At 42.1% G+C, this 22,661-nt stretch overlaps 1 protein-coding gene across 3 annotated transcripts in view; it reads right to left on the bottom strand.

Moving 5' to 3' along the window:
• Positions 1–1,619: 1,619 nt before the first annotated feature.
• The window catches only part of Hmgxb4 (HMG-box containing 4), a 37,083-nt gene continuing 16,041 nt past the window's right edge, over positions 1,620–22,661 (bottom strand). For all 3 annotated transcript variants that reach the window (XM_021219345.1, XM_021219344.1, XM_029531986.1), the window contains 6 exons: positions 10,942–11,023; positions 9,322–9,386; positions 7,923–8,028; positions 7,058–7,227; positions 2,466–2,588; positions 1,620–1,911 (listed from right to left, as the gene is read on the bottom strand). In XM_021219345.1, the coding sequence (XP_021075004.1) occupies positions 1,867–1,911; positions 2,466–2,588; positions 7,058–7,227; positions 7,923–8,028; positions 9,322–9,386; positions 10,942–11,023 (591 nt within the window). In that variant the 3' untranslated portion in view covers positions 1,620–1,866. The remainder of the gene's footprint in view (positions 1,912–2,465; positions 2,589–7,057; positions 7,228–7,922; positions 8,029–9,321; positions 9,387–10,941; positions 11,024–22,661) is intronic.

The following is a 22,661-nucleotide window of genomic DNA, read 5'->3' as shown; positions in this document are numbered from 1 at the left end:
TAGGATTTGGATCAAAGCACTAGGATTTATTTAAAAAACAAAATAAAACAATGATATAAAAACAGCAAGAAGGCCTGAATCCAAAATTTTTCCTCTAATAGTACCAAATACCACAAGGTACAGATTATTATACAAATGTGTACAAATCTTTAATACAAATACAACANGGCTAGGCTTCAGAGGAAAACAAACCCAAAAAAGCCAGTTCTCCTTAGGAGTTCACTACTGTCTGTAGCAAGGGCAATGGAGGACTGGCTGAAGCTTCCTCTATCACATATGTCTTCCCTGGCCTCTCCTTGATACCGGTTCTCACAGGAAACTTCTGCAGGGTCAAATGAGATTCTGACATGTTAACTCAAATGGAAATTTCTGCTCTGCTTGATTTCAGTTCCCACATATTCCTGTTCCTTTCCCTATTTCTCAGATTAAATCTCAAAACTGCTCCTGTGAAACAGTCCTGTGAGAAGCTCAGCTGTGACAAGGAGGTCCCAGGATGTCAGCTGGCTACGCAACTCCCAAAGGTTTACTGGGATGCCGCCTTGTTCCATCAGGCCATTAGAAGAAAGCATGGTTATGAACTCAGCTTGGTTTTGGCAGGGAAGGGAGTCTCTCACCGAGTTCCAAGCAACCCTGGAGTGCAGCTAGTGTCTCTCTAATGGGGAAGCAGCTCTGGCTCTTTGGGAAAGAGGGCAATTAGGAATGGTGACATTCCTTTCTATTTCACTTTCCTAACATTATTGAGGGCCATGAAGTTCCTTTCTGAGTCACAACACCTTAACATATGGACGTCTTGGAGCTTTTAGACAGACATTAAGAAATGACAGATCTGTATGCTCCACATCCTCCTGCTGGTGGAGGCTTGTTATTAAATTATATATACAGAAATTTACAGGATAAATTAAAATCTAAGAAATTCTGAAGAGTTAAATACACATAATTAAAATATACACTCACACGCACATATAGATAACCCTCCTGAGAACCAAGAACTTCTTTGTGATCCAGCTCTGTGTGGAATGCAGAGCACAATGTACCCACCAGGAGAACCAGAGCTGAACCAAGAACCACCAAGCAGCTAAGCAGCAGAATCTCTCAGGATTTGTTGGGCAACCAATGCTGCTAGTGGAAGATGGCAGCTTTGGTTTTTATACACCAAGCCTTGCTGGCCAGACAAGCAGGTTCAACAGGTGGCACCAACAGCTTTGGTTTCTCCAAGGTATTTATTTCTCTGCTGCCAAGAATCACACAACTGAGGCTATAGATGGTACTGATGACTATGGTACCGTGGTTACAATAAAACTGGAGACACAGATATCTCTTTAGTAGGAATTGGAATGAGTCCCCTACCCAGTCCACCTAAGCTCCACCCCACCCCACCCCCAGGTTACTCCATATCAAAAAGTTTGTAGTCAGCTGGCCTCCTCCCATCATCTTTACTACATTTCTGATTATAAGACAGGTAAGGCAAATGGTCAGTGATGGGTCTGGAGGTAAACCCAAGCTTGGGAAAAAAAAAAAAAATCATATTTTAGCAGTCTATGAGGAGATATACATGGCACCCAGAATAAGCCCCTAGTCCCCAAATTACACTGATTTTTTTAAGGCAGATTTTTTTCACACACACAAAAAATAATTCCAAGCCCACATTCATGCCAAAGTTTCCTTTTAGCTAAACCTTTGCCATTTCATAAAATTATTAAAAGCAAAGTAGTTATAATCCTATGTATATACTGTACATTATATACGTATATATAGATTATAAAAATTTAAAACCTACACCCAGAGGTCAGTGGAGGGTCTGGAACAGTCATCTATACATAAACTAGCGAAGGGGTAGACAGTCTTCTGTCCCAGGCTTCTTGGAAGTCACAGTCCAGGCATAATGTATGCAATGTTGTCCAGCGTGTTTGACTGTAAATAAGGAGAAAGGACTCAGCTGTGGCACACCTCACTGCAGTCCCTGAGACATGGCATGCTCAGGGGAGAGATGGGAACAAGAGGACAAGACACAACAGCTGCGCCGGGCGTGGCGGTACACGCCTTTAATCCCAGCACTCGGGAAGCAGAGGCAGGCGTATTTCTGAGTTCAAGGCCAGCCTGGTCTAAAAAGTGAGTTCCAGGACAGCCAGGACTATACAGAGAAACCCTGTCTCGAAAAACAAAAACAAAAACAAAACAAAACAAAAGGCACACCAGCCGCTTTCAGCTGCGGCTCCTCAAGGGCTAAGCTGGACTGCTCTCTTCAGAGTAGTGTTGTGAAAAACAGCATGTTTTCTAGTTCCACTGAAATCATACCATGCAGTTGATGCACAGTGTCGTGGTCTGGGGACAGTATGTAATAGTGCCATTTGCCTCATGAGGAGTGCTGGGCAGTGCTTGTTAAGGTAGGGTTAGAAAGGCCCCCAAAGGCTCCAGCCCTCCAAAGTAAGGGAACCCCCCCACGCCACCACAACAAAAACACTCACCAAGACCTGTTTAGGACAGCCATTCAGTTCAGGTAGTTGTGTGGTCAGGCATGCCAGAGGGCCAAGAGCACAGATAATGGAATCTAGGAGCACTGACAAACTTCCAGACACTGCTACCATGCCCTGCAAGAAAAGCAGACAACTGAATTCTACTCTCAGTTGCTCTCTGTTCAACTCTCCTTTCTGTCCTCTCAATAACACACTAACAGACGGCAGTGTGGGGAGACAGCAGAGAACCTGTGAGAGGCTGGACCCACAGGTCACTGGGATTCACTCCCATGTAATCAAGCAAGATCTCAATAACCACAAGTCTCTGTCACTTGCACACGACATTGCTGCTATACCTTCTTCCCAGTGCTGGTTTCTCTCAATCACCATCTAAAGTAGATGTTCTACTCAAAACTCCCTGCAGTTCCAAATACCTCAGTGTCCACCAAGACACCTGGTTTTGATGCTCGCTTCCTCTTCCTACCTGTGCTGTATACCTGTGTAACAGATAACGAGGAAGACTTCCTAAGACCCGTTTAAAGTAAGGCTGGGAGCCTAAAGCCTCAGTGGACCTCTGCAAAGGACTCCAGGGGTAACAGGAATGTGCTTCTTCTGTTTGCAACTTCTCTCTCCAGTTATCTACCCCAGTCCCTTCTGCTAGGCCTTTGGCTTCCCTAACCTGCCACACTACTTTCTTTTTCTCTTACTTTTTAGCTCAGGCTGGCCTAGAAGTCACTTTTTTTGAAACTCACAGCCATCTTCCTGAGTCAGGCTCCTAGCAGCAGAACTATAGTGCTATGCTTAGGTGACACTGTTCTTTAAGTCTTGTAATTACTAACAGGAGAGCTGCTCACAGAGGGGAAGGACAGTTGAGTTCTATTTTTGGTACTGACAGTTGTGTAAATTTGTGACAACGAGGCTCAGATACTTAATGTCTACATTAATGAGTTATGTAAATCAGTATTCCTGAAAGTGTAGTCTGCATATGTTAAGTGACATATATAGGAACTTCAACTGTTTTAATAGTTACATATCCACTACGCAGTGTATTAGATAAAACTCATAGGATTGGAGCGATGGCTTAGGAGTTAAGAGCAGAGGTTGCTCTTCTAGAAGACTCTATTCCCAGCACCCACACGGTAGTTCCTAACTAACTCCTCGTGACTTCAGCTCCAGGGAATGGACACCCTCCTTTGGCCTCCATGGACACTGCACTCTTGTACCTCTCACGTGTGGCTAGTACTGCACACAGCACACACATAAGTGACTGCTAACAGGCTTGAAGTTACTTTCTAGAGTAATGAAAATGTTTTAGATAGTTCTGGGTCCAAAACTGTGCAGAGTATTAAGAGCCACTAATCCTGCATTGTGATAAAAGGGTGAACTTTTGACACATGAAACATTTATGAAGACTGTTACAAAAGATAAGTGCTAATAGAATGTGTGAACTTTTTCCCTTTCTGGTTATGGTAACCACCCCTTAAATTCAGTTTCCCTTTCCATGGTTGCAGCTGCTCAGGATTTGGGGCGGAGGGGGCTTGCTGCTATTTGTTCTTATGTATTGCTACTGTTTGTTCTTATGTATTGCTGCTGGTTTCAAATTTGTGATCCTCCTGCCTTCCCCTCTTAATTTCTGGGGTTACAGGTGTGCTCACCACTCAGCCTCAATTCCCAATTCTAAATGGCACATATGCTGTTGGAATAGCATGATGTCATTAATAATGTCCACGCTGTATGGGCTATCTGCTTGTGAGTGCTAGCAGCCATCTCTGGTACTAGGTCACCCACCATGCTATCACTGTTCCTGAATCAGTGTAAGTGATGCCTGTGGTGTATACGCAAATCCTCAAAGCAGCTCTTATATATGTGTGTAAGATGTAAATCACATAAAATTGTCACTGGGTGTGGTGGCGCACGCCTTTAATCCCAGCACTTGGGAGGCAGAGGCAGGCGGATTTCTGAGTTTGAGGCCAGCCTGGTCTACAGAGTGAGTTCCAAGACAGCCAGGGCAATACAGAGAAACCCTGTCTCAAAAAAAAAAAAAAAAAAAAAAAAAAAAAAGTCTTTCCAGTTACGCTGTAAGCATCCTAAGACAAATAGACATTTAGATTTTTCTACTCTGTAAGTTCTTGGAATGATCTCCTAAGAACTCAAAACTTTTTGCCAAATAAAAAAAAAGAACTATTTGGAAAATCTGGACAATGAATGGTACATAAAACCATTTAATTTTCAACTTTTAATGTGAAAATACAATAAAGATCACAGTGTATTTTATTCTGGAAATACTTTCACCTATCCAGGTATTTGAGTATGTATAAGAATGCACACTTTTTTTTTTTTTTTCAACACCCACTGACTTTTTAGAAAATAGCCAAAGAACACAGATATAGACTCAACACCTGGGGCTTTCGCCATTTTGTCTGTTGATCGGTAATTTAGCTTTGGCATAAAAACAAGTCATTAGCTTTTATATTTCTAAACTAACTTAAAAATGTCTTTCAGTAGCATATAATAATTTCTTTGCTGAAATGTCTCCAAGCTGAAAACTGAATTGCAATACTACTGAGTTAGCTAAGGGGCAGAAGAGTTAGAAATGAGCCCTCTGAAATTAAATTTCAGAAGTATAGACTTCTGTCAGGTACATAGCACTGTACAACCTAAATGCACACTAGAGCTCCATTTATTGTCTACATTCTTTTCTTCCTGTAGTTTCAATTAAACAACACCAAAACACTGTATGTCTGTGTACCATGTTGGTGCTTGGTTAAAGAGGGTGTTTGGATTCCCTGGAACTGGCAATATGGACATCTGTGAGCTGCCACATGGGTGTTGGGGATTAAATCTGTATCTGCAGGAGAGCAGCTGTGCTCTTTCTTATTCCAGTGCACTTTCTGTGTCTTTTAGTTTTTTCAAACTCTGTGTGGCCTGTCTGCCCTGGAATTATGTAGAGGCTGGCCTCAAACTCAAAGATCTGCCTGCCTCTGTCTCCAAGTGCTGAGATTTAAGGTGAACATACACCGTTCACTTTTTGAAACTGTAATATAATTACATCATTTCCCCCTCTCCTTTCCTCCCACGTAATCCTCCCACGCCCCCCCTTTCAAATTCATAGCCTTTTAAAAAGTCATTAACTGTTGTAATGCATATGGGGGGTGCATGTGTGTATTTTTCTCCTAAACACATAATACATTCTGTTTGTATGTTACAGTATGTTGTCAGAGCTGGTATTGGATATCCAATTGGTGTCCTCTTCCCTGGGGAGGACCATTTCTCCTTTCAGCAGTCCTTAGTTGCCTGTAGTTTTCTGTGTAGGGTTGAGCCCTGTGAACTTTTCCCTAGCACCTTTCTTTAAAAGGTAGGGTCTCACTATTCAGCCCCAGTTGACCTCACACTTGAGATCCTCCTCCCACCTCTGGCTTCGAACGTTATGATTTTCAGAGAAAGTTGGGAATTATTCTCCCTATATAATTTTGTCTGACCATCCAAACTACAGAAATTACACTGAACAATCCTGTTCTTAGAAAGTCCCAGGATGTCCACTAAGCTTTTCACATTTTAATTTACTTGGGCTTATTTATTTCATTTATTTACTTTTGAAACACTATTTCAGTCTGTAGTCCAGGCTGATCTTGAACTTGCAGGAATTCTGCTTCAATCTCCTAAGTTCTGGGATTAAGGGGCTGAGCTGCTAGGCCTAGCTTCTTCTACTTAATTTTTTTTAAACATTAATTTGTAGGTCTCTCTGTCTCTGTCTGTCTGTCTATCTGTCTGTCTCTCTCTCTCTCAGAAAAAAAAAGAAAATAAAGATCTATCTATCTATCTATCTATCTATCTATCTATCGTATGTGAGTATATCTATCTATCTATCTATCTATCTATCTATCTATCTATCTATCTATCTATCTATCTATCTATCTATCGTATGTGAGTATACCCAATCCCGTTGTGAGCCACCATGTGGTTGCTGGGAATTGAACTCAGGACCTCTGGAAGAACAGTCATTGCTCTTAACCACTGAGCCATCTCTCCAGCCTCCCCGCCCCCAACTTAATTTTTTTAAGAATTATTTTATATGAGCCAGGTGATGGTGGTGGCAATGCTTGCCTTTAATCGCAGCACTCAGGAGGCAGGGGCAGGCGGATCTCTGAGTTCAAGACCAGTCTGGTCTACAGAATGAGTTCCAAGATTGTCAAAGCTACAAAGAGAAACTCTATCTTGAAAAACAAAAACAAACAACAAGTTTATATGATGGGTGCTTTGCCTGCATGTTTGTCTGTGCCCCACATGCATGTAGTGCCTAAGTAGGCCTGAATAAGACACCACATCAGTGCTTTTACAGCAGAGCCATCTCTCTAACACTTCTACTGAACTTTTAAAGACTAGAACCTATCTACAGGTATCTTGACTTATTTTAGCAACACTTTCTACAGGATGGTATAACCATAAACTCTGAGAACAGATAGGTAAACTCCCAAATCTTTAGAAAAGTTTCACCACACTGTGGGTTCCATGGCATAATTTTACATAAAGTAGTTGCTCATTAAATAAACATGGCTCTAAATCATCTATGAAACAGGGACCCTGCTGATGGATGTGGTGCTTACCTCTGTCTCCTGTAGGCGGTGTCCAATGAGGCTGAGGGACTCTCCCAGCAACTGGAGATGAGCAGCGACATCAATGGGCTCTGTTTCAGGAGCTTTGGCTGGTGAAGCTGGCAAAAGCATTGTGGTGGGTGGGGACTTCTTTTGGGGTGACAGTATTCCTACAGAAGAGGCTGAGAAGAGGAGGATGAAAATTTGCCTATGGCCCTCAATGTCACAATAATGACTGTTTTCCCTCTTGAAGCCTATGTACCAGGCATTAGCTAACCTATCCACATGAATGCAGTGCCCATAGAGGCCAGAAGAAGGCACTGTAGCTCCAGGAGTTATAGCCTGCTGTGAGCAAGTCAGAGGTGGGGATTTGAACCCTAGTCCTTTGTAAGAACAGCTAGTGCTCTCAACTATAGGGGCCATTTCTCTAGCCCCTAGCTGTATACATTAAAGGGCTGTAAGAAAAACAAACAAACAAACAAACAAAACCAAAAACAAACCACATGCATGTGTGACTGGGGATGCACGAAATACACAAAGGTTGTAACATTCACTTTCTGGATCCTTTTTATTTTTTAAAGACGTTTAGTCTCAGTGTAGTCCAGACTTGTCTACTACAATTTGCTATGTTGCTAAGGCTAGCTTGAACTTGCATTCTCCTGCTTGTTGCATTACATGGAGGCAGAAGGCCTGATCCCTGGCTTACTTTCTGGATCTTTACAGAGAAGTCTGTGACTTCATACACAGTTTCTAAATTTGAACTACTTTTATGCAGCCTGTCATATTCAGTAATACGTAGGTATCAAGGCCTACTTCTATTATAAGCTGTCTGTTTTCCCAACCTCCTAGCAAAGCAGTAGAGAAAAGTGTCTGCTACCTCTGACTTTCATGGAACCTTCTGCACTGGATGCTTTTCTCTTCACAGTTGTGGCTTCAGCTTTGTTCTGTTTGTGCTGCAGATACTGAGCCTTTTGCTTCCAGATCTGCAACAGATCATCCACACAGAATTAAAAAAGGCAAAAGAGGAAACAGAAAGGGAGCAAGGAGCTGGGAGAAGGTGGAGAGTGGGCAAATAGTAACTTTGAATCTCAGTAGCTTCAAGGCTGATGGATGAGCGGATATCTTAAATATCAGCAGGACTACAAAAACCCATTCTTCAGTGCCAAGGGTCAAGTCTCAGTACTGTTAAAATACGTTAAGGTTAAATGTAGGTAATACAGCGGAAAATCTGGCTCACTACAATAATGTCCAGTGGCTAGCCACTTCCTCTAACTTGCTTGGCAATGGAAAACAGCAAGCTATCAAGAATCATCTGGGTGGAAAAGTTATTTTTATTTAAAAAAGCTATTCTTCAAAATAAGAATGATAATTCTTGTTCCCATATGTGGTGGTTTGAATATGCCACGGGAAGTAGCACTATTAAAAGAGGTGTGGCCTTGTTGGAGGAAGTGTGTCACTGTGTAGGCAGGCCTTGAAGTCTTCTAGTGCTCAAGCTCCACCAAATTCACAAGATAGTCTCCTCCTATCTGCTTTCAGATCAAGAGGTAGGACCCTTGGCTCCTCCAACACTATGTCTGCCAGCTGCCATGCTTTCCGATATGTTAATAATGGACTAAACCTTTGAGACTGTAAGCCAGCCCCAACTGTTTGCCTTTATAGGAGTTGCCTTGGTCACAGTGTCTCTTCACAGCAGTGAAACCCTAAGTCACCCTAACCACCACTTACACTGACTGGGGTGTGACTGCATGAATCAGGCATAGCTGTTATTGTCTTCAGAAACTACCACTGGCTCTTTCACTTTTCTTTTTGTTTTTTAAGACAGACTTGTTTTCTTTCTTTCTATCTATCTATCTATCTATCTATCTATCTATCTATCTATCTCTCCCTCTCCCCCCGCCCTCTCCATCCCGAGCTGGCCAATCTTCAACCTCAGTCTATTAAGTCTCAGTCTACTAAACATTGGAACTATAAGCATGAGCCGCTCATACCCAGAAGTCTTATTAGTTCTTCATAGACTATATTGCAAATGGTTGATAAGAATGGAGACCCAGAGTCTGGCGAAAGGAATCTAGAAGGTAATGGTTGTCAGTCCTTAAGATATATTTTCTTTTAGGAATATTTTAATCAACCAGGGTCTTCAAAGCCCGCCTTCTTATGGCAAGAAGAGCCTGACAGCAACAGTGTCCGCCCTCTGCTGACTATTGCTGCTGCTGCTTTTCTCACTGTCTCAGGGCTGCGCGGCTAGCAGGCAAAACTATGTAATAAAATATACTTACCAGTTTGTCTTTTTCTGGCAACTGCTTCCATACTTCAGCCAATTTTTTACTAAGTTCCCCAAAATCTGATATAAAAGAGTTAAAAAAAAAAAACAAATAAAAACACAGATCTGTAAGAAAACAGAAGTCTGGGGAAGCAGACACTAGAAAAAGATTGGTGGAGCAGATTTCTTCTTTTTATTCCTACTGAGACAGGGTTTCTTTGTATAGCCCTGGCTGGTCTCAAACTCAAGAGAGCCGCCTGCCTCTGCCTCCTAAGTGCTGGGATTAAAGGCGTGTCACACCTTGCCTGGCAATGTCTAATTTTTCATAGCACCTTTGCAGAGTAGACTGGAAAGCCATTTTCTACATAAGCTCAAGGCGACTGTGACATAAAGTGAACTGTGTCAGGCTGGTGTCTGCCTATCTAAGAGCTAGCACAGACAAGAACAACACTACAGCACAGACGAAAGAAAAGTCAAGGAAGTCTATGCTCTTGGAAATTAAATGCACATTTTGCATATTTAGGTGCAATGATACATTGTTTCTTTTGAGACAAGATCTTGCTATATAGCCCAGGTTGGTCTGAAACCTGTGATCTTTTTAGGTTAGTCTCCCCAACCCAGAGGTTACAGAGGGCCTGGCTCTTATATCTGTTTAATTTATACTTTCCTCTTTTATTGGTTAAGAAATACATACTAGGAAGATGGCTCTATGGGTATAGTACTTGTCACATAACCCTGACAATTTGTTTCAGATTCCCCAAAATTGTAAATGTAAAATTTTACAAGAATTTAAAAGCCACTTAAAAAAAAAAAAAAAGGCCACTTGTGGCAGTGCACGTTTAGAATCTTAGCACTGCAGAAATACAAGGAATCTTGGAGTTCAGTAGCCTTCTAGCCTAGCAGAATAGATGAGTTCTAGGCTAAATGAGAGACCCTGCCTCAAAAAATAAGAGAGGCAGGCAAAAATGGCTCTAAGAGACACTCACCACTAAGCTCGATCTCACACATGGTTTGGAGAACTGATTCCTACAAATTATCCTCTGATCTCCACTGACATGCATGCACACATGTACACACACAAAATAATACATAAAATTCAATAGAAAATAGGGTAGAGCTGGGCATAGTGGTGCACCTTTGATCCCAGGCAGGTGGCTCTGTGAGTTCAAGAACAGCCTGATCTACATAGGGAGTTAGTTCTAGAATGGCCACAGCTACATAATAGAAAGCAAAAACCAACAAAATACTAATAATAAATAAAAATGAAGTGGAGGGCAATTGATGGAGGTGTCTGATATCATCAATCTCTGACACACACACACACACACACACACGCACACGCACACACGCACACACACCTTTAATATACAGGGTAAATTAAAGGACTTGCAGAACTGAGGAAATATATGTATCTTTTGTTTGAGACAGGGGCACATACTGTAACCTAGGCTGAGGCTGCTGTTTCAGTCTTCCTGACATTATGGGCCACTGCAGCTGGTTTCAATTTGTATTCTAATGCTATAGGGTGAAGCTGCCTAGTGATCGAATTAATCAAATACACTGCTTCAGAGAACGTAAAAACAAAACAAAACAACCAAAAAACCAAACAAAACCCTAAGCTCAGAAAGGTTCTTACCTATACCTGGATGGTCAGCCACAATGGTTACCCGGTACTCCTTACAGAAGACCTGGTAGGCAGACATGTTCTTCTTTTTCGGCTAGAGCCACAAAGAAAATAGAACAGAGCAAAACTTGATTAGGACCCACGTAGTATATTTAACATTCTCCAGCCACAGAAGAGTTCCGTCTATGCCTCCCTGAAGAGGATAACTTAATTTTTAATCTATGTTACTTATTATACAGAGGTTAATATCAGATTTAACTTTGGAGATATAAGTCACATGCTAAGCATCTATGAATACTTTCATTCTTAAGTAAAAATCCCATGTTGCATATTTCTTTAAGCATCAAGTACTAACCAAATAAGATCTCCATCCTCTTTGGAGGAGACTAATTCTCTCATGCTGGACCAGACAAGGTTTCTCTGTGTATTCCTGGCTGTCCTAGAACTGTGTAGGCCAGGCTGGTTTGCGTTTCAGAGCGCTCTATCTGCCTCTGCCTCTCTGCCTCTCTGCCCCTGCAGTGCTGGGATAACAGGGGTGTGCCACCACTGCACAAGGTTTTCAATCTGGCTTTTCTCACCTTTCAGTTATGGGCTTTGCCTTAACTAAACTTAACCTGTGACTAAACCCAAGTAACAACATGCCCCTGTGCCACTTCACAGAGCTTGTGTTTGGGCAAGGAAAACTTTCTTTACTGCCTTGCCCATCAACACTTACCTGGACTTAATAGTGTGTTTGCATAAATCTATCTTCACCTATTTGCATGCTAACCTATCTGCATGCTTAACCCTTCTCCCACCCAAATAATTCGTACATTTCCCGATCTGATCTTTCCCTCCTGCATAATCTATCTCACTGCTAAAAAGAGACATTAGAAAGAATATGTATATGAAAACTTTTCATCTCATTTGGCCATACTACAGGCCTTGCAATAGGGTTTGTAACAATGCTGTCTAAACACAGTACAATAGTTACTTCCCCTGCCTCAAAGCCACTTAGTGCTTAACAACTTTATGAAGTACCTTCATAAAAATCAATCATAACTTTTGGTCAACGTCCAAAGTCACACACATTGAACTCCCCTGTTATAGAGGATTTTATTCATTATAAATAGTAAACAAACTGGTATTTACCAAAGAATTATACTGGGTAATGGTGTAGTAGAATGAGCTTGAATCTCAGACCTTTCTGGAAGAACCTCAACTGTAGGGATCACGTGGAACTTTGCCTTTAAAGGCCCACCACCATCTTTTTTTTTTTTTTTTTTGGTTTTTTGAGACAGGGTTTCTCTGTGTAGCCCCGGCTGTCCTGGAACTCACTTTGTAGACCAGGCTGGCCTTGAACTCAGAAATCCGCCTGCCTCTGCCTCCCGAGTACTGGGATTAAAAACCTGTGCCACCACCATTTTACCCAGCTATGCTACATGGTTGATCTTGAGTAAGCACACAAAGAATTGACAGCTTTTCTTACATGTTGCAAATTTAAACCAGGGTGGGTGATTCACATTTATTTTTTTTTATTTTTTATTTTTTAAAAAGCTTTATTTATTTATTATATGTAATTACTCTGTAGCTGTCTTCAGACACTCCAGAAGAGGGCGTCAGATCTTGTTACAGATGGTTAAGGATGGTTATGAGCCACCATATGGTTGCTGGGATTTGAACTCAGGACCTTTGGAAGAGCAGTCGGGTGCTCTTACCCACTGAGCCATCTCACCAGCCCGTGATTCACATTTATAATCCCAGGACTCAGCAGACTGAGGGCAGGATTGCGGAGCTCTCCAGGACTGAGGTGAACATTTCACACATCAAAGCAGACCTGGCCTCTAGGTTCTCCCAGTACACCCTACCCCCAACCCTGAACTTTCCAGCCCAAGGGCTGGCTACCCTTTCCCCAGGGGTCTTCCCTAGATAATCCAGATCTTTTGGCTCTCCTTTGCTCACTCTATTCCCCTCCCTCCCTCCCTTTCTTTCTATGCATATGCACCCTTTCTCCCCCTATCCTCAAGGTGACTTCCCTGGCCTCTGTCCTTGGGGCCAGTGAACTCACCCAAAACCAGCTTCCTAAAAAAAAAACTGCCTACATAGTTTGGTTTCTGACTCAGGGTATGCATATTTTACATACCAAAGCAGACCTGGCCTCCAGGTTCTCCCAGCATCCCTCATTCCCTACTTTGCATGCCCTTCCCCCCAACCCTGAACTTTCCAGCCCAGGGACCAGGTTGCACTCCCCCAGAGGCTCCTCCCTTTAGAATCCAGACATTTTGGTTTCTCTCCCCTCCCCCTTTCTCCTTCCCTCACCCCATCTTTCCCCATGGTGACTCCCCCTGGCCTTGGGGCCAATGAACTTGCCTGCCGGAGAACAGCTTCCCAAAAAACTTGCCTTTAATATAATCGAATCTGGTTTAAATTGGTTCATTTCACCAAAGGCAGAGAAATAACCTATCACATATAATCTAATTTGGCTTGAACTGGTCCATTTTACTGGCATAGGAATAACCTATCAATAAGATAGGTTATTTGACACAATACTGCTGAATTTGAAGGTCAGTGGTAGCGCATGCCTTTGATTCCAGCACTGGGGAGGCAGAAGCTGGTGGGTCTCCAAGTTGAGTTCTACAGAGTGACAGCCAGGGCCACACAGAAAAACCCTGTCTTAAAACACCAAAACAACAACTGGCAGAATCTGGAGACTAACAGGATCTAAACAAACCAAACACTAGGTTCACAAATAGCTTCATGTTCCTGAGTTTTAGTTTCTTTAAATAAAATGTAGACCTTTGAGGTGATAGCCCAATGGAAGAGCACTGGCCTAGCATGCAAAGATGTCTTGTTAACTTGATGGTGGGGTTAGTCAAACGGTCCACATTTCAGCAAGTGCTCACTTGAAGAATTCCAAGATGTCTTCCAAGACAGCTTCCTGGTGTGCACGTCTTGGATCTGCCCTTTTGTGAACAAAGGTGCTAAATACTGGCTCCTGTATATTACATTACAGGGCAGAGATTTTTGCATACATGGTTAAGCTGCATCTAAGTCAATCAAAAGGAAGGTTTTCCTGAATAAGGCCTGCTTTCTCAGGTGAGCCCTTAAAACACTCTGAAGGCAGAGGCAAGCAGATCTCTGTAAGTTCCAGCCAGGCCAGTCAGAGCTACATAGTGAGACTTGGTCTCAAAACCACAAAACAAAAACAAAAGAAGACAAACCCTACCAAGTTATTTAGTTGCTATGACAAACTGAATCAAAGTTTGTATACTGAGGTAAAAGACCCAGAAGAACCATCATGGTACTAAAAAGAGTACCCAGTGGGCATCACTTACCACACAGTACTGACTTACTGACTGACAAGCACAGCAAGCACGCATCAGAGAGCCCAGAAATACTCACAGCAATGCATGCACTCAAATGACCTATGACAGATGAACAAAGGGACCACCACAGAGAAGAGACCCTATTTAAATGAAACAACTAGATAGTCACAAGGTGGGGGGTGGGGGACTCATCAGTACAACAAAGACTTTGACACAGACTTTATACCCTTCAAGATAACTGTCTTAAAATAGGCATTCATAAAAAACTAAAGGGGCCAGCAAGATGGCTAGGGGTGGGGGTAAAGGTACTTGCTGCCAAACCCAAGGACCTGAATTTGATCTTGGGGCCCACATGGTGGGAGGAAAGAACCAATACCTGCAAGTTGTCCTCACACATACACACCCCACAAACAAATGCAACATGTATCCTCCAACAAAAAAAAATCTATAGAACTAAAAAATAACACAGCAGAAAATCTCCATGACCTGGGGTATTTTAGGTAAGATACCAAAGGCTTAAACCCAAGCAGAAAGAACTTCTAAGTGGGACTTCCTTAAAATAAAAATTAATCTGGGTACACGTGGTACATTGCCTGAATTTAAACTTGTGCAGCAAAGGCAGCAAGGCCAGCTTCAGCTTTTAAAAGAGCCTCAATGGTTCTGCAAATAGTACTGTTAGAAGAATGAGTCCACAGACAGGAAAAGCACTGTGTAAGACCTACCCGCTGAGGTACTGTTACCCAAAGTGCACAAAGAATCTCTAAAATTCAACAAGTAAATAATATAAACTGGGCCAAAAGCTAAAAGATAAGCTGACAGTAAACAAACACAGATGAAAAAATTCACATCCTTGGAGAAGAAGCACATATTAAACACTGAGATACCATTCAGACAACTGGCCACACATGCAGCTCCGAGGATGTAGAAGACGGTAGCTCTCAGCTGGCAGATGTTTGAAATAATCTTTTCAGGTTCTGTAGAAGTGCAGAGACAATTTCAAGTAACCAGTCCTTTAGTAACACTGGCTACCTACAAAGGAGGAAGCTGGTACTAAAGAGCCAAGAACAAAGGGAAGCCTTTACATACGTGAGGGGGAGGAGGACTCTAAACTCAGAGGGAGGGGTATATTTAGCATAATAGTAAATTACTGGATAGGAGTTTTCTATTGCCCCACCCTGCTTAGTGGCAGCGGCTTGCTAGAACTTTAGCTGATTGGGGAAGGCACTAGATGGATATAAGCTGTGACAGACCTCTCACAGGCATCAGTGTATGCTGGGCAATGTAGAATGGGGTAGCCATTTTGAAGACAGTCAAGTTCTCATAAACTAAATACACTTCACTATACAGTCCTTCATGCCTCTTTGTATTTACACGCTGGAGCTGAGAACATCTGGATGTCTATAGAAGCTCGATTCTGCGCGACTGCACAAGCTTGAGAGCAGCCTGGGCAGCCTGCAGTTGGTGAACAAATGACTATGGTTCAACCAGACCACAGAGCACTACTTAGAGCACAGAGGACTTCTGACTGGAAAATGCCACCTACAAATGATTCTAACTATGTGGCATTCTTAAAAAGTCAAAATATGGGGGCTGGAGAGATGGCTCAGTGGTTAAGAGCACTGACTGCTCTTCCAGGTCTTGAGTTCAACTCCCAGCAACCATATGGTGGCTCACAACCATTTGATGCCCTCTTCTGGTGTGTCTGAAGAGAGCAATGGTGTACTCATATACATGAAATAAATAAATCTTTTTTTTAAAAAAAAAAGAAAGAAAGAAAGAAAGAGGAAAAAGGGAAAAACTCTTTAAAAAGTCAAAATATGGAGCAAAAAAAAAAAAGAGTGACGTGAACAGGGGAAGAACTGAGGTTTTTAGGGTAGTTTATATAGTACCTTGTGATACTATGGTAAGAGATAGAGCATTCTCATGGACAACACTGAGTGCAAACCTATCTATGCTACAGACTTGGAGAGACGAGATATGTCAGTCTGAGTTTGGGTCCATCAGCTGTAACAGGTACATTAGAGGGGTGTTGATAGTGGAGGAGGTTGTCTGTCCATGTGTGAGACAGAGACAGGGAATATATGGTAAATGTCTGCATTTTCTTTTCTTCTCAATCTTGCTGTGACTCCAGGCCTGGAACTCAAAGTAATCCACTTGCCTCTGCCCCCAGAGGGCTGGTGCACCACCATGCTTTGCTTAAAACTTAAAAAATTTTGCTCTACAAGCCAGGCGTGGAGGCGCATGCCTTTAATCCCAGCACTTGGGAGACAGAGGCAGGCGGATTTCTGAGTTCGAGGCCAGCCTCGTCTACAAAGTGAGTTCCAAGACAGCCAGGGCTATACAGAGAAACCCTGTCTCAAAAAACAAAAACAAATAAACAAACAAATAAATAAAAAATTTTTTGCTCTACAGAAATAGTTAAAAAGTTTCTTCCCAGGTGTGGTGACTGCTTACTTAGAAGGCCCAAGCACAAGTATTGCTAGTTCAAGGCCAGCTAAAGCTACATAGGAAAACTACCTAAGAGTAAAATAAAAACAATAAAACAAAACACCCCCCACAAAACCATGGCAAAATATCAGATGTAAAAGAATAACATTAAAATGGAATGTTGAAGAGAAAATAGAAATCCTAAGGATTCTTCAGCTACAGGAAACCGAATGCTAACAACTGGAATGAGCCTCAGATAAGAATGCCATCAGCTGACCATTCAACTTGAGTCTCTGAGGTCTGACATACAGGACCAGGAGGAGCTACTCAGGCTTACACTATACAAAACCGGGTCGAACTCAAGGCTGCTGTTTTAACCCACTAAATTATGATGCAGAAGTCCTCTTCATTCCCTCTGTATATTTAAAAATAGCAGCTGTAGTATCCAGGCAGCTAATACAAACAGTTCTAAACGTAAAGTCCCCACCCATCCACCACCCCACCACTACCCCCCATTTAGAAACTTTCATTTAAATAGTAATGGTCCCTTGGGAGGTGTTACATCCAGTCCTAAGCATCTGGGAGACAAAGGCAGGCAGGCAGCTTTGATTCTAGAGTTTAGACCAGTCTGATCTAATACTGAGTTCCAGGCCAGCCTTGACTGTCTCCAAAGTACATATATAAACATTCTCTGGGAACCCTCTGGCCCCTCTGACCAGGGAAACAGGTAAGATAATTGTATACATCTCCCATCCCTCAGGTCTTTCACATCCAGCCCCCAGTCTCATTCTCTGCTCTCCAGGAGACCACTGTTGCAGTCCCTGCCCCCATCCCTAGAGGATCCTGCAGAACTCCTCCTCCTAACCTCCCTCTGCCCACCCAGTTGTTTTACTACTGCCTCCAACTCCAGCAGGTCCTCCCCGGGGATCGCAAGCCACTCTGACAAGGGAAACAAGTAGGCTAATTGCAGATGTTGCCTTTTCCTCCATTCTTCCAAGCCCAGCACCACAGGCTCAGCCTTAGCTGTGCAGTAGAGCTCCTGCTGTGGCCTGTCCTCACTCAGCCCCATTCCCTGGTGACTAAGCAGACCCTGATGGAGCATGCTGCTTTCCTTCTTCCTGTAGACGTCCCCCCCTCCCCCATTCCTAATTGTCAGCTCCCAATACCTCAAAACATTTTAGATGGAACACCCAGTGGCCACACCTATCAGGACCCTAGCAGAATTTCCTACCAGGCAACACAGAGCCACTACACTCTCTTAAGAACCAGAGAGGAAACAGAAACCAAAGCAACTCCCCCGCCCCCCTCAATACAAGACTGGATACCTGCACCTAGAATTACAATTTTCCCAAACCCAGATGCCAGCATAAAAACAGTAAAAGTCAGGACTATCTAAATTAACAAAATCAGAAATAAAAAGGGGGACATAACAACAGATACTGAGAAAATCTAGAGAATTAGAAGGACATACTTTAAAAACATGCACTCCATAACTAATTGGAAAGTCTAACACAAATGAATTATTTTGTTGATATATACCATTTAACAAAATTAAATCAAGATCAGAAAATCAATTTAAATAAATATACAACCCTTAGTGAAATAGAAGCAGTTGTTAAAAGTCTCCCAACTAGCCATGCAGTGGTGGCGCACGCCTTTAATCCCAGCGCTCACTCGGGAGGCAGAGGCAGAGGCAGAGGCAGAGGCAGGCGGATTTCTGAGTTCGAGGCCAGCCTAGTCTACAAAGTGAGTTCCAGGACAGCCAGGGCTACACAGAGAAACCCTGTCTCGAAAAACAAAAACAAAACAAAACAACAACAACAAAATCCTGGCGAGATTAGGGATATAGGGGGATGTACCTCAATATAATAAAGGCAGTTTACAGCAAGTCTATAACCAACATTAACTGGAGAAAAACTCAAAACAATTCCACTAAAATCAAGAACAAGACAAGGTTGTCCACTTTCTCTAAATCTATTCAAGCTATTAACGTTTTAGCTACGGCAGTAAGACAACCTAAGAAGATCAAAAGGAAATATATTGGAAAGGAAGAAGTCACAGTATCTTTATTAGCAGATGATATGATAGTATATATAAGTGACCCTAAAAATCCTACTGGGATCTCCTAGTGGGATTTAAAAAAATTTTCAGCAATGCGGCTAGATACAAGATTAACTGAAATTACTAATCCTCCTAATGCAGAGTAGTAAAAAAGGCAAACAGACTGAGAAAGAAATCAAGAAGGCAATACCATTCACAATAGCTACAAATAATATAAAATATGTTGAGGTAACTCTAACCATGGGAGTGAAAGACTTGTATGATAAATCTTCAATTCTTTGAAGAAAGAAAATGAAGATATCAAAAAAATGGAAGCTCTCCCATACTCATTTGTTGATAGGACTAATATTGTAAAAATGGCTATCCTACCAAAAGCAATTTACACATTCAATGCAACCCCCATCAAAATTCCAACACAATTCTTCACAGATCTTGAAAGGCCAATTTTCAGCTTCATATGGAAATGTATGCATGCGTGTGTGCGCATGCACTCACACACTCACACATACACACACAGAATAGGTAGAACAATACTGAATAATAAAAGAACTGAGGGGGCTGGTGAGATGGCTCAGTGGGTAAGAGCACCCGACTGCTCTTCGGAAGGTCCGGAGTTCAAATCCCAGCAACCACATGGTGGCTTATAACCATCCGTAACAAGATCTGACTCCCTCTTCTGGAGTGTCTGAAGACAGCTACAGTGTACTTATATATAATAAATAAATAAATATTTTAAAAAAAAAAAAAAAAGAACTGAGAGGCATCATTATGCCCAATTTCAAGTTGTACTACAAAGCTGTAGGTGATAAAGAACAGTATGGTATTGGCAGAATGGAATCAAATTGAAGAAAGACCCAGACATTAATTCTTGGATACATGATTTCTGATAAGAATCCAGAAATACAAACTGGAAAAAAGATAGCATCTTCAACAAATAATGCTGGTCAAACTGGCAGCTGCATGTAGAAGAATCCAATAGATTATACTTATTACTCTGCACAAAACTCCAAATCCACCAAAGACCTCAACATAAGGCCAGGTAGACTGAACCTGATAGAAAGTGGGGAATAGCCTTGTATACATTGGTATTGAAGACTTTCTGAACAGAAAGCACAAACACTAAAGTTGGCGATTAATAAGTGGGGCCTCATGAAACTTGAGAGGCTTCTATATGGGAAAGGGTATCACCATTCTGACAGAAAGGCAGCATCCGAAATGGGAAAAGATTTTTATCAACTACACATTCAATAGAAGGCGAGTATCCAAAATACATAAAGAACTAAAAAACAAATCAAGAAAACCAATCACCCAGGTAAAAAATGCAATACAGAGCTAAACAAGGATTCTCAATAGAGGAAACACAAGTGGCTGAAAACATTTAAAAAGTGTTCAATTAACATCCGTAGCCATCAGAAAAATGCAAATCAAAACTACTTTTAGATTTCATCTTATACCTGTTAGAATGGCTAAGATCAATAAAACAAGTGACAGTTCATGCTGGTGATGATGGTGGGGTAAGGGGAACACTCGTACACGGCTGGTGCCAGTACAAACTGTACAGCCACTATAGAAATATGTGCTGTGGGTTTCAGGAAGAAGGGAACAGATCTACCTCAGGTTTCAGCAATATACCCAAAGGACGCTTCATCCTACCACAGAGGCACTCGTTCAACCATGTTCATTGCTAATAGCCAGAAATTGGAAACAATCTAGATGTCCCTCAACAAAAGAATCAATAAAGAAAATGTAGTACAGTGGAGTATTACTCAGTCATTAAAGAAAATGGCACCATGAAATTCACAGGTAAGGGGATGAAAATAGAAAAACCAAATCATCTTGAGTGAGATAATCCAGACCCACAAAGACAAATATGATATATATTCACTTACATGAGAGTATTACTGTTAAGTCAATAATAACCAAGCTATCACAGAACAACAGAAGTGAGAGATCTGAATTACGGATAGATCTCTCATTAGGAAAGGGAAATAGAATAAATAGTTATGGGTGGATGGATGGTGCAGTTGGAATGAGAGTCTCAGGTGGGGAGGATGAAGTAAGAGGGGGATGAGGGAGGGAATGCACTGAGATATATCTAAAATTCAGGGCACCGGGCAGTGGTGGTGTATGCCTTTAATCCCAGCACTTGGGAGGCAGAGGCAGGTGGATTTCTGAGTTTGAGGCCAGCCTGGTCTAAAGAGTGAGTTCTAGGACAGCCAGGGCTATACCTGTCTCAAACCCTGTCTCAAAAAACCAAACCAAACCAAAACAAATTCAGGACAATTTGAGTGGCACTATGGAAACCAATACAGTAGAAGCTTCTCAACACACGCACACACACACACAAACAAACAAATGAAACTGATCTAAATGAAACTGCCAAATAACGGGGAAAACAGAGTCTCAACTTGCCATCTCTTGTTATCAAATGAAGCTGTTGGCCAAAGGGGTGAAAAGGGATTCCCAAACAATCCAGACTGTTACCAAGACTATATAGGCTGTTCTCCAAAAACTGACAGGGTCCCACTGCTGAATACAACACATACATAACTCATTGAATACGAAGAAGTTGAGCTGGTGCCTCCATGGCCTTTACCCATACCTTCTAGTGTCTTTGATACAGGAAGGTATTCTGAAAAAGAAATGTAAATACCAATCCATCCATAGACCCTCTGATATACAATGGTGCCCTGCCTGTAAGATATGCTAGGGCAACAGTGGCATGAAGCTTGAAAGGGTAACCAACCAATATCTGATCCCATGAGACTGAACCCATACTTGACACTGGTTGGGAGACCAAGAACCAGAAACTAGATAGCCCAGGGTCCTATGGTAAAACTAAAAAATAAGAAAAAAGAAAAGAAAAGCAAAATAAAATTCAGAAAACCTGAGTGACAAAATGACTCATGCTATCCTGCTACACTCACAGAGCAGTGCCTTCTCAGTCATCATTGAGAAGCTCCCTCCTGCAGGAGATGGGAACACAGACTCCCTAAGCCAGACACCACACAGAGAACAGAGATCTCCCTACCAAATCCCTCTCCTCGGGGCTCAGGGAACCCCTTAAAAGAGGAGGCAGAGAGGGGATGGAGAACCATGAAAATGATGAACGCTCCTGTGACTTCAGAGACGGAGGCAGCATGCAGAGGGCTGGCACAGACTATAGCAGGGCCTCCGTGTATTCAGGTTTCCGGTTTAGTGTTTTTATGGGATTCCTGAGCATGTGAATACGTGTGTCTCTGGTTCTCGGCCTTCCTGAGCATGTGAATACGTGTGTCTCTGGTTCTTGTGCCTTCCTGAGCGTGTGAATACGTGTCTCTGGTTCTCGTGCCTTCTCTTAGGCTATTTTCCTCCTGTCTTGTAAAACTCAATATTTTTCCCTCATAGTATTTTACTTCATTATATCTTATCATTATATATTAGATGGATCTGGATGAGGAGGGGCAGGGAGGAACTGGGAGGAGTAGATGGAGGGGAACATAAAATCAGCATACATTATATGAAAGAAATATTTTCAATAAAAAGAAAAAAGGAGCAAGCAAGCATACAAAAAGTAAATAAACAAAAATAAAAATAAATAATAAAGGTCTGAGCTAGCAAAATGGCTAAGCAGTTTAAAGGGCCTGCTGTCAAGCCCGATGACCTAGTTCATGGTGCCCATGCTGTAAACAGAACCATGTAGGGGCTTGTGGCACTACATGATACACATGTAGTAGCATGTATACCAACATAAGTGCTAAGCAACAAGCAAAGAGTAAAGGTCCCATGTCTAGCATCTTTCTAGGGACCTAGTCCCATCTAGAGATGTTACAGAGGAGCTCTGGGAGCTGTGGCTTCTTTATTTACTCAGCAACAGGTTTACAGCCCTGACTTAGGCAAAGATTTATTTTGTTTTAAATTATGTGTGCATGTGTGTGCATGTATTCAAGCAAGCATGCA

The sequence above is a fragment of the Mus pahari genome, chromosome 19, assembly GCF_900095145.1.
Source record: "Mus pahari chromosome 19, PAHARI_EIJ_v1.1, whole genome shotgun sequence".
NCBI lineage: Eukaryota > Metazoa > Chordata > Mammalia > Rodentia > Muridae > Mus > Mus pahari.
The sequence above is the reverse complement of the archived record's forward strand: the minus strand, read 5'-3'. Positions and strand labels throughout refer to the sequence as shown.